This window comes from Aquila chrysaetos, chromosome 3 (assembly GCF_900496995.4).
Source record: "Aquila chrysaetos chrysaetos chromosome 3, bAquChr1.4, whole genome shotgun sequence".
Taxonomy (NCBI): Eukaryota; Metazoa; Chordata; class Aves; order Accipitriformes; family Accipitridae; genus Aquila; species Aquila chrysaetos.
Genome location: NC_044006.1, coordinates 1419727 through 1436744, shown reverse-complemented (window position 1 = coordinate 1436744; position 17018 = coordinate 1419727). Strand labels below are relative to the sequence as shown.

The 17018-nt window shown below is 62.8% G+C and overlaps 2 protein-coding genes across 4 annotated transcripts; both read left to right on the top strand.

Annotated features, from left to right (window-relative positions):
* The first annotated feature begins 2187 nt into the window (after window positions 1–2187).
* FKBP1A (FKBP prolyl isomerase 1A) lies at window positions 2188–11679 on the top strand. 2 transcript variants are annotated; one of them, XM_030008819.1, is made up of 5 exons: window positions 2188–2321; window positions 2474–2521; window positions 9028–9140; window positions 9896–10048; window positions 10597–11679. In XM_030008819.1, the coding sequence occupies exons 1-4, from the start codon at window positions 2285–2287 to the stop codon at window positions 10022–10024; spliced, it is 327 nt and encodes a 108-aa protein (XP_029864679.1). In that variant the 5' UTR covers window positions 2188–2284; the 3' UTR covers window positions 10025–10048; window positions 10597–11679. The 2 variants fall into 2 exon arrangements, with proteins under 2 accessions (XP_029864679.1, XP_029864680.1); XM_030008820.2 differs by having other exon boundaries at window positions 2190–2321; window positions 10594–11679.
* An 87-nt stretch (window positions 11680–11766) lies between these two features.
* On the top strand, window positions 11767–17017 carry SDCBP2 (syndecan binding protein 2). 2 transcript variants are annotated; one of them, XM_041122777.1, is made up of 9 exons: window positions 11767–14054; window positions 14663–14733; window positions 14861–14936; window positions 15184–15287; window positions 15479–15640; window positions 15980–16155; window positions 16221–16392; window positions 16530–16621; window positions 16730–17017. In XM_041122777.1, exons 2-9 carry the CDS (start codon window positions 14680–14682, stop codon window positions 16782–16784), a joined length of 891 nt encoding a protein of 296 aa, XP_040978711.1. In that variant the 5' UTR covers window positions 11767–14054; window positions 14663–14679; the 3' UTR covers window positions 16785–17017. The 2 variants fall into 2 exon arrangements, with proteins under 2 accessions (XP_040978711.1, XP_029864651.1); XM_030008791.2 differs by having other exon boundaries at window positions 11767–14733.
* Window position 17018: the final 1 nt, after the last annotated feature.

Here is a 17018-nt window from a genome sequence, read left to right as displayed (position 1 = left end):
CATATGAATTCTATGTTCTGCATTCTGGTTATCCCAGTTCGGCCGCTGTAATGGCCATTTAATATCTGCGCCTGGTCCGTGTTGGTGCTGCTGATCCCAAACTCTCATTCCTGCTCTTCGAATCATTTCCCTTTCTTCTACTGTGAATAGTATGCCTAAAATTGCCTGCAACTCTTCCCAGGTATATACACTAGGACCCAAAAACTGGTCTAACCTCTCGGATACTCCCAAAGGGTCTTCTAAAAGGTTCCCCATCTCCTTCTTAAATTCCCTTATATCTCCGGAGTTCAAAGGTACTGGCACAAATCCCATGCCAGGCTGTGGTCCTCCCATAGCTATTTCTCTTAAGGGGTATAGTCTTTCCTCTGACTGCTCTTTCCTCCTAGTCTGACTCCTCGTTATTCTCTGAGTCTCTTCAGGGGAACTAGGAGAGCCTAAGTCTGGGGCTGGGGCTGTCGGGGGAGAGGAGGGAGGGGGGGTTGGGTCAGGCGCGGGTGTAGGGGGAACATAAGGGGGAGGAGGTGCGGGAAGTTCTTCGGGGTTTTTATTTTTTTTCCTGTGGTTCTTTTCACTTAGAGTAAACACATGGATTCGGGTATCTAATCTTATCCATAAACTAGCATATTCACTCTCTTCTAAACTGAAGGGTTCCTTAGAATTTACATACATGTTTAGGGCCTGGCATATCCAATCCTCAAATGACCCAAAACCAGGCCAAAATACCCGATCTCCTCTGATTTGTTTACCACCCCACACCTGCACACAATAATATATAATTTTTTTCTCTACTTTTGCCTTGTCTGGGCGGCCAGTCATCCCAATGGGCAATCATTAATCCTAGAGGGCTGTCTGGCGGTATGTCGGGTAACCTCACCTTGGGGCCCCTCATGGAGTCAGAAGGCTTGCTTTTCTTCTGCCCCATCTTCCGAAGTGCCTTTTCACACACACATCCGCGCACCCCTCGTTCGTGGCTCACGCCCTCGCGGGCAATGAGAACCGCACTACAAGAGGGTCCGCACTCACTTTGCTCCTCTCGGGAGCGTCTCGTTCATGCGCACTTCGGGAAACCCACCCCGACCGAACGGGAACGCTTTTAATACTCACTTAACCTGGAGTCTTCGTCCGGATCTTCGTGCACAAAAATTATGGGGTACTGCTTTTGCCTGCTTGCCAAATTTAGGGTTCGGAGGTAAGGGTCTTGGAAAGGATATCGTCCACTCCGGGGCCATCCAAAGATGGGGCGCCTCCCCAGTGTTTAGATTCCGAACCAAGTTAACCTTATCTGAGTCACGGCACCAAAATTGTTATAAGTGGCGACGACAAATTATACGCCAGCCTGTGGACAATCCAATCAAAATTTATTGAAGCAAGCGGCAAACAGGCAAAACAGCGCTGGGCGGCCAGGGAGTCTCTGCTCTACCAACGGTGTGCCCTCAACCCCTTCAGAGTCCCCTTTTATAATCCCTTGTTGCCGGGTTAAAGCCCAGCGTCCTGGTCCACGTGGCCTTGTCTAGTATCTTCTGCGACTGCGCGCCTGGTTGCTAGGAGGTCGTGGGATGAAGGTTGTGGTCTTCTTCTGTGTTTCTTGTCATCTAGAGCATGCGTACTTTAAAATACTTCCTTATTAGGCATTGAAAGCTGATATATCTTGTTCACTTAGCAGGACCTTGCAGTTACAAAGTTTCCAACTACACCAGTTTGCAAAAGCTAACACTGCCTTGCAAAAGCAAACATATTGTGCAAGGCTTACAAAACCGGTTTGATTAACAAATACATAAGATGAATTTATCACAGCCTACTCTCGGGTACCGTGGAAATAATTAAAATGCCTAGTCTGGGGCGTGCGGCCGGTGTGCGCCGGCACCCCCGGGGTTCCCCGCTCTGGCAACCTCGGGCCTCCACAGCGGCCTGCGCTGCCCCACGCACCCGAGGCTGGGCGGGCTCGCTGCTGCCGAGCCCTGCGCTTCTCGGGCCTATAAATGGCGGAGAAATGGGGGGGGGGGGGGTCCCTCACGGCCGGGTGGGGGGGGGGGGGAAGCTCCGCGTTTCCCCGGCAACCGCGCCGTGCCAAGATGGCGGCCCGGGGCCGGGCAGGAAGGAGGCTGGAGGCGGGGGAAGAGCGCGGAAGATGGCGGCGGCCGCGGCTCGGGGGCGGGGCCCGTCTAGGCGGGCGGGCGGGCGGGCTCTATGGCGGCGCGGCGGCCGAGGCTGCGCACACGTGGCCCCTCCTCCCTCGGGCTGCGGGCGCTGCGGGTGCGCGAACGGCACCGGCACCGGCACCGGCATGGGCGTGCATGTGGAGACCATCGCCCCCGGCGACGGTGAGCCGCGGCGTGCCCTCCTTTCTCCCTCCCTTTCCTCTCTTCTCCCATCCCTCCCTGCCTGACCCATCCCGGTCCCGGTGCGGGACCCGGTCCCGGTGCCGGTGCCGGTCCCGGTGCCGGTGGGTTTGATGGTGCGTGTCTCCCCGCAGGGCGGACGTTCCCTAAGCGCGGCCAGACCTGCGTGGTGCACTACACGGGTGAGTGCCGCCCGCCATGGGGCCTGCAGGGCGGGGCTGCTCCCCCCGCCACCGGGGGAGGGTCGTCTCGGCCCGGACCGGCGACCGAGGGACGCGAAGGGGGGGAGCGGGGTCTGCCCCCCCCCTCCCGCTCCGCCCCGGTAGCCCGTGGGGACCCCGGGCCCGGCTGGGCCACGGTGCTCCCCGGGGGAACCGGGTGGGGGGGTCCGGCCCGCCCGCCCGTGGGGTAGGGGGGTTTTTCTCGGGGGGGGGGGGGGGGGGAGCCCTGGGGGGGGGGGGTCTTGGCTGTGCCCCGTGGCCGTGGGGAGGCCCCGGTGGTCCCCCGTGGAAACCGTCTCTCCCGCTGCCCCATCAATGGGGGTGGGGGGGTGGCGAGGCTTTCCCACCCGCGTCCAGCCCTCTTTTTGGGGGCGTACCGGGAAATGGCTCAGGGGGTGCCTGGGGGACATGCAGGACCCCCCCCAGCCAGCACCCTGCGGGTCTCTGGGGGGGTCCCAGGGCAGCAGAGGCCTGTGGGCCGTGGAGCAACTGAACTGAGCCCCCCCACGCTGGCTGCTCCCGTGGGATGCCGGTGGTGACGAGTCAACCCCCCCCCCCTCCCCGGGAGCTTCGGGGTCTGCCGTGTCGGAGCGGGGTCCCGTTCCCCCCCACCAAAGGTCCCCGCAGGGCTGCAGCCCCCTGCCCAACGCCATCCCTGCTGCCCCAGCCCCTTCTCCCTTGTGGGGGGGACACCAGGGGTGCCCGTGGGGCAGACCCAGACCCGCAGCCCACCCTGGGCCACTTGTAGGGCTGGGCATCGTGGGGCAGCGGTCCCACGGTGGGGGGGGGACACCAGTGCGGGTAATGCAGGGTGCTCTTTGGGGTTCGGGCGTAGTATTTCGATGAGGGGCTGTCCCGAGAGCCGGGGAGGGTCGTAGTCTGCACGGTGTCCTCCAGCAGCCTTCTGCGAGCTCGGGGGGGGGGAAGAAACCAACCCTGGGACCCCCAAAAAAATGCTTTGGGGGTCACCTCTCCCCCTCGGCGGCTGCCCTTCAGACAGCTCTGGTTCATGAGGGCGGCTGCTGTGCTCCAGGGCTAAACAGAGTTGACCCATTTGTGGCTGTTTCTGCTAATAACCGATTCCCTTTCCCGTCCCAGCGCTTTCCGCCCTGCCCTCGCTCATGGTGGGGGGGCCGAGGGTGCCCCCCTCTGCGGAGCGGGGCCCAGGCAGGCCTGCCTGCCGGGAGGGCTCGGCGGGCATCCAGCCCATCTGCTTCTCCTCCGTCTTCCCCCACCACCACCGCCCAGCGCTTCCCAGTCCTTCCAGTTCCCTCGACAGGAGGGAGAGGAAGCGGCTCGGTCTCCCCCCCCCCCCCCCCCCCCGGCCGCCCCGTTTCCTCCACCGGTGGAAGAACAAAGAGAGGCTGGCAAGCAGTCAAGTGGCTCCCGGTGGGCCAGCCCTGCCGCCTGCCAGCCCTCCCGGCTCCCGACGCCGTCTCTCCCCTCCCGCCGTACCGCCGGAGCTCCGCCGTTCTTCCCGAATCCGGCCCCCACCCCGGTAGAGCGGCTCACGGGTCACCGGCTTCCCGTCCCGGCGCTTCAGGCAAAGTGCTTCGTGGTGACTTGCTCCTGACAGACCCTCCCCAGCAGCAGCAATCCGCTGCGCGTGGGAGCGGTTCTCTAATTTCCTTTTTTTTTTTTTTTTTTTTTTTGTTGTTATTGTCTCCTTTTGGCCTTTATTCTCCCAGTTCCCTCTGCAGGCAGCTTCTGCCCCCCTCCCCGTCCTCGGCAGGCAGCAGAAATCAAACACCTTCGGGCCCTGACGCTGTTTTCGTGGCTGAACGCTGCCCGCCTTGGCAGCACGGTTCCCCGCAGCCTGCCCAGCGAGAGGCCAGAGCGGGGCTTAGCTCTCGGGGAAACGTTAGAAACCTTTGATTCCCCAGCCCCGTTAACGGTGCTCGCCGATCCCGGAGCAGCATCAGGGACGGCGGCAGAGCGCGGTGCGGGAAGCGCCGTGCTCCGAGGCTCCTTCCAGAGCCCCTCGTCAGCTCCGTCCCCGGCTGCCCTTTGCTCCCGCGCAGAAATCTGCCAGCGCTGGGGAGATCCAGCCCGTGGTGCACCGTGGTGGGCGTGCGGCGATTCGGCTCTTGCTCCGCTGGGTTAGGGATGTGCGGTGACTTGGTTAAAAAACGGTTTGGAAAAAAAAAAAACCCGGTGATCCAAGGGTGAGGGAGTGTGGGGAGCTGGCTCGGTTGGCCGTCCGTCGGCTGCTGCCGCTTCTGTCTGTGCCCAAGCCCTTGCTCCGTGGGGCTGACCCCGCTGAGAGCAGCCATTTCATCCCAGGGGCGAGGGACGGACAGACAGACGGCCCCGGTGCAGGAGGGCAGCACTGGGGAAGGAGGTGGAGAGCAGAGCAGAGCATCTTCTGGGCCGCCTGCTTGCGAGATGCTGGTTGCTCACGCTGGGATCGCGGAGCTGGAGGCACATGGAAGAGAACTGGGGGAACTGGATCCTTTCCCCCTCCTTCAATCCCGGGTGCCCGCTCTTTGCGGGAGGTCGTGCCTGCAGCCCGTGGGGAGCAGGGGGAACGCTGCTGGGGAGCTCACACGGTAGGGCATCCGAAACAGCCTTTGATGTGAAATCTGCTACAGAGGGCTCTTAAACTAAGTCAGGGATAAAGTTCTCTGATGTGTTTGGGACTGCCAGTGCTGGGTGCTGCTGGGGCTGGGTATTGGGCTCCCTGGGAGCGGGCTGGGGGGTGAAGAGAGCTGGTGCGAGGCGGGGGAGCTGCTTTCTGAGCGCACAGGGGCTGCAAAGAGTGTGGGGAGACCGCAGCCACCCCGCTGTGCTTCTGGAGGGGAAACGGGGGCCTGTGGTCATGCTGGGGAGTGCCGGAATGGGAGCAAGCGTGACTTCGCTTGGCCGAGCGGCTTAGCCCGAGTGGCAAAGCGCACCCGGCTGCTTGTGTCTCGGAGGGAGGTGGGCTTGGAGCCAGGGGTGGAAATGCTGGGAGGGCTGCAAGAGAAAACTGGCTTTCTCCAGCAGGATAGCACAGAGGGGACCGCCGTCCTTCCCCAGGACCCGTGCATTGCTGCGCAGGCTGGACGCAGCCTCGGCCGCCCTGCCTTCCTGTTGTCTGCGCGGCACCTGATGCGCTGGTGCTCTCCCCGCCGCGTCTGGGTGCTGCCACGTTCGCGCAGCAGCAGCAAACGCTCTGCGGTTGCGAGACGTTTCCTACCGAGGCGTGCGACTGCTGGTCGGCGGGTTGTGGGAGCTCAGCGCCTGCTCCCGACGCACCCTGTCGCTGCCTGCGCCGGGGGTCCTCTCTCTGGTGGCTAACGGTGGGCAGAGCCCACCTCGTGCATCCAGCTGCGGGTGGTGATGGGGGTGGGCTGCGTGATGGGAAGCGCTGGTGCGGGCAGCTCGGGCCCTGGGATCTAAGGTGTCTGGCAGAGGTTGCTGGCTGAGGCAGGATTTAACCTCAGCTGGGCAGTCCTGTCCTGATGCGAGGGTGTTGGAGCATGCCGCTATCCCAGGGCTTTCAGGAAGGGTTTCCCGTCTTGTCCCTTCCTCCGGCTGGAGCAGAGGTGCCTGCCCCACTGCTCCGGTCTCTCCCTGCCTCTCCTCGGGAAGCTGGCTCTGTGCAGGAGCCCCTGGGTGATGGACATGGCGAGGATCGGCACCCTGGGCCAGAGGGGATGGAGGGGGTGCAGGTGGGGCTCCACACCCCCTCCTCGGCAAAACCCGAACCTACAGGTTTATCTCAGGGGCTGCCTCTGCTTGCCTGCTCCAGCCCTGCTCTCCGCCGCCTCTGCCCGCCCGGGGGGGGGGACCGGAGCCAAGTGGCACGTTGCAGCCGGCGTCTCCCGGCTGCTGCCTGCCAAGTGTGGCAGAGACCTGGCAGGGCTGCGCTGCCTGCCCGTCCGGAGCTGGGGCTGCTCTCCAGAGCCCCTCCGCTTCATCCCGCAACTGCTGCAGCCCCAGCCGCAGGGCTCCGTGCTCTTCTTCCTCGCTGTGGTTCCCCGGAGCCCCCCCCCCCCGAGGTGTCCGTATAGCCCAGCTGAGATCTCTGGAGGGGGGTGTCAAATCTTTCCGGGTGGGAGCTGGGGCAGGTGGGTCTCTGTAACCCACCTCCGTGGGCTCTGCACTCCTCGCGGGACCGGTGGTGGCAAGCAAGGGCTGGGATGTGCCGGGAGCTGGCTGCTGCTCCTGGGGCTCTAGCTGGACAACCGCTTTTGCCAGAGGATGCTTTGCCTCTGTAATAGCTTTAAGATCTTGTTATCTCCTTGCTCAGGGATGGCAGGGATGAGGAAATGGTTGCTCATACTTGTCCAGGGCTGGAGAAATCTCCTGGGAGCCTTGTGGGCAGAGGAAGCGCCTGAGATGAGGATGCTCTCTCCGAAGCATTGGAGCCTCTTTGTTTTCCCCGCTGGCGTGATGGGGGGGGAGCGTGGCAGCCCCGTGCCAGGGAGCAGGGACAAGCTCCCGTGTGCGACCTTTGCCGCCCTGGGCTGGGGGAAGCCCGAGTGATCAATCCCCCCGCCCCGGGCTGCTGCAACCAGTTTAGTCCATTAATCCCTCTCTCCTGCCACTGGGGTGCTGCCGGCTCCGAAACGCTTCCTGAGGCCAGATTTGGACAGGTGAGCTCGATGGCAGGGGTGGGCAAGGCAGCGCTGTCCCTTCCTGCGCCCTGATGGTGCCTGTATGTTCCCCTGGCTGGGACGTTAAACGAGATGCACTTCTGCAGGCAGTGGGTGCCCCGCGGGTGCCCCGTTTGCCGCAGCAAGCAGGGGATTTGTGTGGTGCCACGTGTTCCCTGGGTTTTTTTTCCACTGCGGGCACCCAGGGAGAAGGGCGGCATGCATGAGCTGTCCCCTCCGTCCTTCTGCAGCCACCCCAGCTCGTTGCGATGCCTGAGGGCTCGGAGTTGGGCTCAGGGTCGGCTCGCGTCGCGGCCAAGCGGCACTGCCTGTGCCAGCCGGCATGGCCTGCCCCGTGTCCTGGCTGCCAGCGTCCCCGCCGGGCGGGAGGAAGGCCAGCGGATGGGAGTGGGGAGCGGTGCCAGACAGGGCTGGAAGCAGGTTCAGCAACAAGAGGTTTATCCTGGAAGGAGGAAATGAGAAAACTCCAGATTTACTATTCCAAAGTCCAGGGCTACAGCGTGACTGGCTGAGCTGATGCTCAAAGCCCTGGAGAGGGGATTTTTGCTTTCTGTGAAATTAAAAGCTTAATTCTGCTCCCTGAGAGAAAGGTGGGCTGCCAGCCCCCACCCCCTGCATGTTCCTGCAGCCCAGAGGTTTCAGTGCTTGTTGTCCCTACAAAGGTGATGTATTTCTTCCCATTCCCTTCTTTCTGTTCAGTGCCTCCCATCACCACGACTGCCCGTGTCTGCGTGCCGTTCGCTCTGGCTGCCAGCATGGTGCGAGCCGGGGCTGAGGTGCCCTGACCCATCCTTTGCCCAGATGTGTTTTCTCTTGCCCGTGGGCAGTGCTCTGGTGAAGAGGGATCACTGTGCCCCATGCACTGCTGGATGAGGTTGTATTTTCAAGACTCTAGAGCAGTTTCCAGCCAGGAAAACAGGTTTTGGGGCTGTTTTGGGAAGTGAAGACGTGAGAAGCATTTGGAGGAGGGTTTAATATTGCTCTTATTGTACAGGGCACTGGCTGTGTTAATGCAGAGCTGGAGCTGCCTTATAGGAGCAGCAACTCTGCTGGCCAGCGGAGCTGCTGCTCCTATAAGGCAGCTCTGGCTCTGAGATTCCCCAAGAAGGTCAGGCAGGGAGCAAGGGAGGGGAGGAAATTCCTCCTTTGCTGGTGTTGGGGAGTTATATTTAGCCCTGGGGATATCAGCCTCGCTCAGTCCTCACCACGCGGCGTGTGCCGGGGGAACGAGGGCTGCCCTGGGCACGTGTGTCCGGTGCTTGGTGCTGCCTCTCCCTGTCGTCGTTCCTGGGTACGGGAGGGATTTGGCTGAAGACCAGTGGGATGCAGCTGGGCACGGGGAGGGCTGGAGGCCGGCAGGAGCCGAGACGGAGCACTGGAGTCCTGACTCTGTTTTGGGTGCCCGAGGATGGAAGCCTGCCTGTGGCCAGGAGAGGGAGGTGTGTTTGCTGGTGGGATGGGAAGTGCCAGACCTGATCCTGCTGCCTGCAAAACAGCTGGCAGTGGTGCTGCAAGGTGGGGAAGGATTTTTTTTTTTTTTTTTTTTTCCTCCCCCTTCCATCTGCTCCCCTCATCTGGCCTTGGTCCCAGCCTAGAGGTGTGCTTCTCTCTAGGTCAAAGCAGCCAGGAGCAATCCTGCCCTGCCCCAGGGAGGGTGCTGGTGGGGGTTTTCCCCTCCAGGCTGCCCCATGCAAGTGTTTCCCCAGGGGAAAGCAGGCTGAGCTGAGAAACATCTTTGACTCGGGGCCATGTGAGCTCTCCAGGGGTGACTGTCACCCGCTCAAGCTGCCAGGTCACAGCCTGTTTCACGCAGACGTGCGTGGCTCTGTCCCTGTGTCACCATCGTCTCCCTCCCTCTCTCCCCAGGTATGCTGGAGGATGGGAAGAAGTTTGATTCCTCTCGCGACAGGAACAAGCCGTTCAAGTTCGTGATGGGCAAGCAGGAGGTGATCCGCGGCTGGGAGGAAGGAGTTGCTCAGGTGCCCGATGTTTCTCCGCCTCGCGGTCTCCCTCGCAGGGCTGCACAGAGCCGTCCGCCCGGGGAGCTGCAGCGTGGGCAGAAATCACTGTGCGCAGCTCGTTCTCTAATTTTTTTTTTTTTTTTTTTATTTTATTCCCCTGTGTTTTCCACCCCTCCGCCCCCTCGGCGCTGGGAGATGTGGGTGTGAATATCACCTTCTGCATTGCCACCTGCCAGATGGCAGGAATGGAGCAGGGCCGGGCCCCAGGAACACCTACGGCACGTCGGTGACTCAGCGGTGACATTTCTCTACTGAGTCAGCTCTGAACGAACGCGGCGGGGAGCGCCTGGGCCTCCCGCTCCGAGCGGAGATGGCTCCCGGGCTGTGAAGCCCACGCGGAGGGAGGGCTGGTGGGCACGGCACGGCTTCGGCTCCCGCGCGCGTGACTGCGGCCAGCTCCGTGCGCCGCTGGGGACGTGAGGCGGTGCGGCACGAGGGTGCCGGTGGCTGTAGAGAATAGCCTGGCATTCCCTGCCTTCACTTCTGTGAAGGCCGTCTCAAGCCCTGCTCATTTTTTAGCCCGTGCTGCCTGCTTTTCCCTTCTGATGTTCTTCCCATTCCTCTTCTGTCCCCTCCGGTTTGTCCAGCTTGGGTCCTTGCTCTTGCCCGGTGTAGGGAAAGGAGTGGGGACAGGTCTGTGTCCCTCTTGCTGTCACTCACCCAGTGATTGTGCCCATCTCCTGAGATCCCTGTGTTTCTTTTCCTGCCCCCAGATGAGCGTTGGTCAGCGGGCAAAGATGACCATCTCCCCAGATTACGCCTACGGCTCTACTGGCCATCCAGGGATCATCCCACCAAACGCCACTCTAATTTTTGATGTGGAGCTCATGAAATTGGAATGACCTACCCCAGCACCCTGTCCTTGGGTAAGGAGGGGCAGCTGCTGCCGGGGGGTGTTGTGGCTTGGGGGACACTCAAGGTCCTCATCTTTTGCCTCGGGCTAGTGTGGGGAGGTGGGATGTAGGTGATGGCAGTGGGGGGGGTATGAGAAGGAGGGGAGAGGTTTCTGGCTGTAGGTAGAAGTTTCTCTCGGGAGGCTGGTGAGCTGGGGATCGCTACGGTGGTATGAGCAAAGTTGCCAGCCTGGCAGAGCAGGTTCATGCCACGGAGGCGTCGCGGTGCCGGCTGACCGTGCCTCGGGTTCCTTGCGTTGCGTTGCCGCGCTGCGGGGCTCAGCTGCCCGCTCCCCCTCGTGCCTCTCTTGCTGCTGGTGCGTGGGTCCTGCGGTGCGGGCAGGATGGGGCTGTGCTTCCCCGCTGTAAGCGGGGCTCGGCTGCCGCTTTGGGCGAACGGTGCGGTTTGCGACGAGACCGCCGTTTTGTGAGCGCGCTCCCTCTTCTGCCGGGTTTCCTCGGCGGGCAGCGGGCAGGCGGGCGGGCGGCTTTGTCACGCTGCCTCTCCTCTCTCCCAGCAGGTTTGGCACATGGAGGAATCCAGAATCTCAGCTTCAAGAAGAGTGCACATGACTTTGTACGGAGCTTTTCCTGATAGTCCACTACACTCATTGTATAACCTTACACCTTGATTGAATGCCTTTGGTCACTAAGCTTTGCGTCTGACTCTTCCTCCTTGTATCGTGTTTTTATGTCTTTTTAAACTATACGCCGTAAACCTCAACTCTTTTTGGGTCAAGTTCTTAATCTTATTTTTGTTCCAGGTGTAGAATACGTTTTACCAGTAGCACGCAGATGGGCTGACCTTAGATAGGAGTCATTTGAACAAAAGGAAACCTGTTAGTTACTCGTTTTGGTGCAGATCTCTATGGTGTTTTCAAACCAGAAATTGCTGCTGCTGCAAAAGCCATAGCAGAGTGAGGCTGTCGAGGCTGAATGGATGCGGAGAGCAAAGTAGCGCTAGGATTGTGTGTAGGTACCCTGCCTGGAACAGGGGCAGTGAGGGAGCAGCGTGTCCTTTCCCTGCTCCCCGGGGAGGGCACAGCATCGCTGCGGGCACCGTGGGTTTGCTCCCAGGAAGGGGGGGCTGCTCTGCCCCTGCTTCACTCTGCCATCTCATGGTGGACCTTCCTTCCCCCCCTCCCAGCCCGCTTTCAGATTTATGGAGATGGGTTTCCATCAGAGCTCCACCACACCCTGAAAATTCAGTAGCTTACATTGAGCTTTCTTTAAAGAAAAAGGAAAACAGCAGACAAACGGAAGGTGCTGTCTACAGGGGAGGTGGCGGGGCTGGTGGGGAGTCAGCTCAAATAAAACACCCCTGTCCCCCCTTTTTCCCCCCCTGGAAAGGAAACATCAGACCCCAGTTGTCCCCGGTCTGAGCACATCTGACCGTTCTCTCCTGACACCTGATGCTGGTCATCGCCGCTTGTCTGGTCTCATACGATGCATAGCTTCCCCCGCTGCTGTCCTATCTGCCCCCTCCCTCCGCCCTGCCTAGTGATTTGGTAAGAGAAATTGCTGCCGTTCACTTCCTTCTCCACCGCATAAAGGTATCAAGTTTTATTATTGCAATAAAAACGCTTTATGCTGGCTTTTCTCAACCCTGTGTCTTGGAGGTTTTTCCCTCGCCTGTCTTGTCGCTGAGCACAGCGGGTGCCGTGCCGGGCTCACGGGGTGCTGTGGGTGCTGTGCCAGGCTCGCGGGGTGCTGTGGGTGCTGTGCAAGGGTGCCGTGCCGGGCTCGCGCGGTGCTGGAAGGGCCGGCCTCTGGCTGTGCTGGCTTGCTTTGGGGTGAGGCTTGGGTGCTTGGCCCTGGGAGCACAGAGGGACGCCTGGGGCTCGCTGGGCTCTGCAGAAAGGTGATGGTGGTGTGCTGGAATTCGCATAATTAATTGTCTTGCCATAACCTATTAAGCGTTGCCCTCACAGCCTCTCGATGGTGTGGCTGTGACTCAGCCTGGACTGGGAGCGTGGAGGGCGGATGGACGTGTGCTCCCAGGGTCCCTCCAGCTCTGGAGAAGCGTATCGATAATCTCTAAGTATTTATTTCGGTCCTCTTTGGAGGCTGGACATTGCAACGCGTGCATGGCACATCCAGCAGCCAGTATTTGCAGGCCAGACCACCACGGACCTGAAAAGCCTCTTGGGGTTTTTTTTGGTGCCTTTCTTAGTGATTCCCCCACCGCGCCTGGTCGGCGGGACTCCCTGAGCCCCCCGCTTCTGGTCTTTGCTGGTGCAGCTCCGATGTTTGCCGGCAGCGGCTGGTGAACGTTGCGTGGCTCACGGTGTAAGTTCTGCTCGGGCGCTGCCGTGTGCCAGCACCCGGCTCCTCCGTAAACGGCCTTTGCTCCGTTTGCCACGATCGATAACGTGGCCGCGATTGATAACGCAGCAAGTCCCAGCTCCCGAGCGGGTTTGTTGAGAGCAAAGTTTGTGTTTAACGGGGAGCTGGGGAAGGCGCTGGAGGGAACAGCAGCCGTGGGGCAGGAGCAGCTCTGCCGCTTGGGCTGCGTTCGGGAACACCAATGCTTGCACAGGGTCGTGTGGGATCAGGCCGAGCTGTGCAGATATTAATGCTACCCTCAATTGCTACTCAATTAAGCAGAACAGGGAGCTGCCGGGGCACCAGCATCATGCCCTGCCCTTTGCTACAACCACTTCTGGGTGGAAACTCAAGGCGAGCTTGGGGTTTCTCTTCCTGCAAAGCTTTTTGCTTTAATTATTAACCGGTGCCAGGCAGTGCCATGGCTTGTGGCTGGAGATAAGCCAGTGCTGGGGGGAGCCCGGTGCCCTCAGGGCCAGCGGCTGCCTCCCCTGCCCTCAGCACACAGCCCCCCACGGCGGATCCCGCAGCACCCGCAAGCGCAGGTAGGGTGCGGGTCCTTCCAGCTCCAGTTTGGCAGGGGTGAGGGTTTGGGGGCAGGCACAGACCCCCTGGGAACCATCCTTCTCCGGCTGCTGTAGGATATCTTCCTGCTCCTGGCCGTGTTTATCAGCGGTTGGGCTGCTCTTGTCCCAGGCTGGCTGAGGCAGCCGGGGACCGTCGGGCTAAAAATAATATCAGTAAATAAAACGCTTCCTCCTGGCCTGGCACGCAGGAGCGGAGGCGCAGGGAGCCGGGACGTGCCCGGCTGTCGCTCCGCAGCGGCGCTGGCCCCGTGCCGGCAAGGTCCTGGGTTGGTGCCACCGGCTCCGGCCCCGGCTGGGTGCCCGCAGGACCCCGCTGCCCAGTTCCTGGGGACACGGTGGCCTGTGGCATCCCCGGTGCCGGCAGCAGGATGTCACGGGCGGGTGCTGGACGTCTGGATCCCCGGGGTGACGCGGCGATGTCCCACGGCAGCAGGGATGCCCGTGTCCACCCCGTGCCCTGACTCAGGCGAGCTCCGCGCTCGCTCAGTTTTTCCATCGGCGGCGCGGGACTCCCACGGGGCCCCGTCACGCCTGGTACGTGCCCTGGGGACACCGGTGACGGCTGGAAGGGTGCGGGACGCGGCATCCCGGTCACGGCCACGTCAGCCCCACGCGCCTGGGCGGCGAGGTGTCGGCGGGAGCCAGCCGCCCACGCGGGGCTGCTCGCAGTGGGGCACCCCGCTTCACCCCCTGCCCCGAAAGCAGCACCCTCGGTCCCCCGGTCTGGGGCATAAGGGCTGCGGTGGGGCCGAGCCGTGTGCCGGAGTGGCGATGCAGTGGGAGGGGGGGGCCACCGTAGTGGCTGGGGGGGGTGGGCACAGCCCCATCCCTGCTCCCTCAGGATGCCTGAACCCACAGAAAGCCATCCCCATCCCTGTCCCCTTCCCTGCAGTGCCAGTGCCAGAGGCAGCTTTGGCTTCCTCTTCCTCATCCTCTTCCTCACCTGTGCCCTACCTGGCGGGGGTGTCGATCAGCTGAGGCTGCCTGGCCCCTCCCTGGGCTGGGCACGGCTATAAAAGCCGGGGACCGAGCAGAGGGTGGCACCGGGAGCCGGGAGCTGTTGGCAGGTGAGTCCAGGGGTGCCAGGGTTGGGCTTTGGGGTGGGGGGGTCCTCATCCGTCTGGAGATGCTGCTGCGGTCCCTGGGCTGCGTGTGGGATCCTGCCCGGTTCCCGCAGGGCTTGGAGTTGGGTCTGGATTTGGCCCCTACGCCCCGAGTTTTTGGACTGGACGATGCGTTTCGGGACACACGACGGCGTGGGGCAGGGTTGGGTGGCACAGCCTTGCCGTGGGCACAGCGTGAGGTGCGCTGGGTCGGGGTGGGGGGGGCAGAGGGGACCGATGGGGGCACTGCGAGGAGCAGTCGGAGAGGCTGTTCCCATGGGACACCCCACTCCTGTGTCCGGGTGATGCTGGAAGGGCCCCGCTGGGCAGGCGGACATGGGGAGTGGGACTCACTACGAGCCGAGCGATGCCTGGGGTGCCCGTGCCCAGCACGCAGCCGCCCGTGTCCCACCTGCCGGGAACTGGTGGAGGCGGTGACCCCAGTGACACGGCCCTGAGTCACACCGGAGGCCCCGGGTGACAGCCCGTCTCCGGCACACGGAGCCAGGCACGTGAGCCGGGAGGAATGCTCGGGGAGAGGGTACCCCATCCCCGAACCACCCCGTTCCCAGGCGCGGCGGCGGCAGCGATGGCAACGCTCTACCCCTCCCTGGAGGACATGAAGGGCCACCAGATCTTGCAGGTCAGTGTCAGCACAGCAGCATTATGGGGGGGTTGAGCAGACCCCGACGGGTCCCTGTGGGGTCCCATCCTTGGAGGGTCCCCAGGGCTGGGGGGCACAGCCTCGAGCAAGCTCCGTCTCTTGGCAGGCGCAGGCAGCTGCCGGGGTAAGGACGCCCGCCACGACGGTGCTCACGGAGAAGCCGAAGCTCGTCTCGGACACCGGTAGGGCGGGTTGCGATCGGCTCTCCCTGTCAAGAGGCTGTCTGAGGGTGGTGGGGGGAGAGATGCTCGCCGTGCAGGGGAGCTCAGCTGAGACCCGCCACAGCTCGGTGCATGGGTAGGGGATGGGATTTGGGAGTTTCCTTCTGCTGGCCCATGGTCCCGGGGGGGATCCTGGGGGGGGGGGGGGGGGCAATGGCCATGGGTTGGGGACCCCACGAGCTGAGGCCGCTCTCGGTGTGTCCCGCAGCGCCGCCCGTGCTGTACCCCAACCTGGCTGAGCTGGAAAGCTACATGGGGCTCGCTCTTTCCAGCGAAGAGATCCAGAAGAACCTGCTCCCGGAAAGCAGCACTGTAGGTGCCTGGGCTGGCGACTCTCGCCTGTCCTGCGCAGGGCTCCCCCCGTGCCACAGCATCGCTGCTGAGAGGGGGGGCTCTCCGGGGACGCATCCTGCCCGGAGAAGGGATGCAGCATCCCCCTGCGGGGTGAGGTGCGCAGGGCCCTGTGCCCCCGTCGGCCCCGCTGACCCCCGGCTCCATCGCAGGCGCTGACCCCCGCCGGGCCCCCCCCAGGCCAGCTGGTTGCCCCCCTGACCGGGAACAACGCGGGGCTGCGCCGGGCAGAGATCAAGCCGGGCGTGCGGGAGATTCACCTGTGCAAGGACGAGCGGGGCAAGACGGGGCTGCAGCTGAAAAACGTCGACCAGGTGAGGGGGCTGGGCTGGCGTGGCACGGTGTGGCACGGCACGGCACGGCACGGCGTGGTGCACCATGGCATGGCACAGCATGGTGTGGTTCACCATACCATGGTATGAGGGAGCATGGCATGACGTTGCGTGGCAAGGCAGGGCACAAGCATGATGGTACGGTGCAACGTGACGTGGCACGCTACATCACGGCATGGCAATGCGTGGCATTAAATGGTGTAGCACGGCACGGCACAGCACAGCACGGTGCATTATGGCACAGTGTGGCATGGTACGGCATGGTACATGGCATGGCACGGCTGCCCGGTCCCTGTGCCATCGCTCCCCTCGTGTCCCCAGGGCATCTTCGTGCAGCTGGTGAAGGTGAACTCGCCGGCAGCGCTGGTGGGGCTGCGCTTCGGTGACCAGATCCTGCAGATCGATGGCAAGAACTGCACGGGCTGGAGCAGCGACAAGGCGCAGCGGGCGCTGAAGAAGGCGTCCCCAGAGAAAATTGTCATGGTGGTGCGGGACAGGTGAGCGGGCGGGCGGGCAGGCGATGCCGCCGGCAGCGCCGGTGCTGACCGCGCTCTCCCCGCAGACCTTTCCAGCGCACCGTCACCGTGCACAAGGACAGCAACGGCCACATCGGCATCGTGGTCAAGAAGGGGAAAATCGTGTCGCTGGCCAAGGACAGCTCTGCCGCCCGCAACGGCCTCCTCACCCACCACTGCATCTGCGAGGTGAACGGCCAGAACGTCATCGGCATGAAGGTAGGGGCTGCGCACGACCGGCGGTGCCGAACGCGCCCGGGGGTGCCCGGGATCCGGCCGGGGGAGCCGTAAGGAGCTGCCACGCCACGGTGGGCAGAGCCGGGCACCCCACGGTGCCCACCCGCTCTCTCCCGCAGGATAAGCAGCTGACGGAGGTGCTGGCGGGGGCCGGGAACGTGGTCACGCTGACCATCATCCCCACCGTGATCTACGAGCACATGGTCAAACGGTGAGACCGTGGGGCCGCGGTGCCCACCCCCACCCTGCCGTGGCCCCACGGGACCCTCCAAGGGGCCCCCCCAGACTCCCCCGGCTGAGCGCCCGTCCCTGTGCCTAGGCTCTCGGCGGGGCTGGTGAAGTCAGCCATGGACCACTCCGTCCCCGACCTCTGATGCGATCGCTGCCGTCCCAGAGGGCTGACGCGGGAAGCTCGGAGGGGCTGCGAAGGTACCCCCGCAGCATCCCCAAAAGAAGCTGGCTTAGCGCAAAAACCCTCATCCCTATAGAGGCTGGTGGCTGCCGGGTGGCGCGGGGGAACTGCCAGCCCGCGATGTCCTCTTCTCCCTTTCATCGGCAGGGATGGGGCACGTGTCTCCCACTGTCCTGGGGTCCCCGTGTCCCCCCGT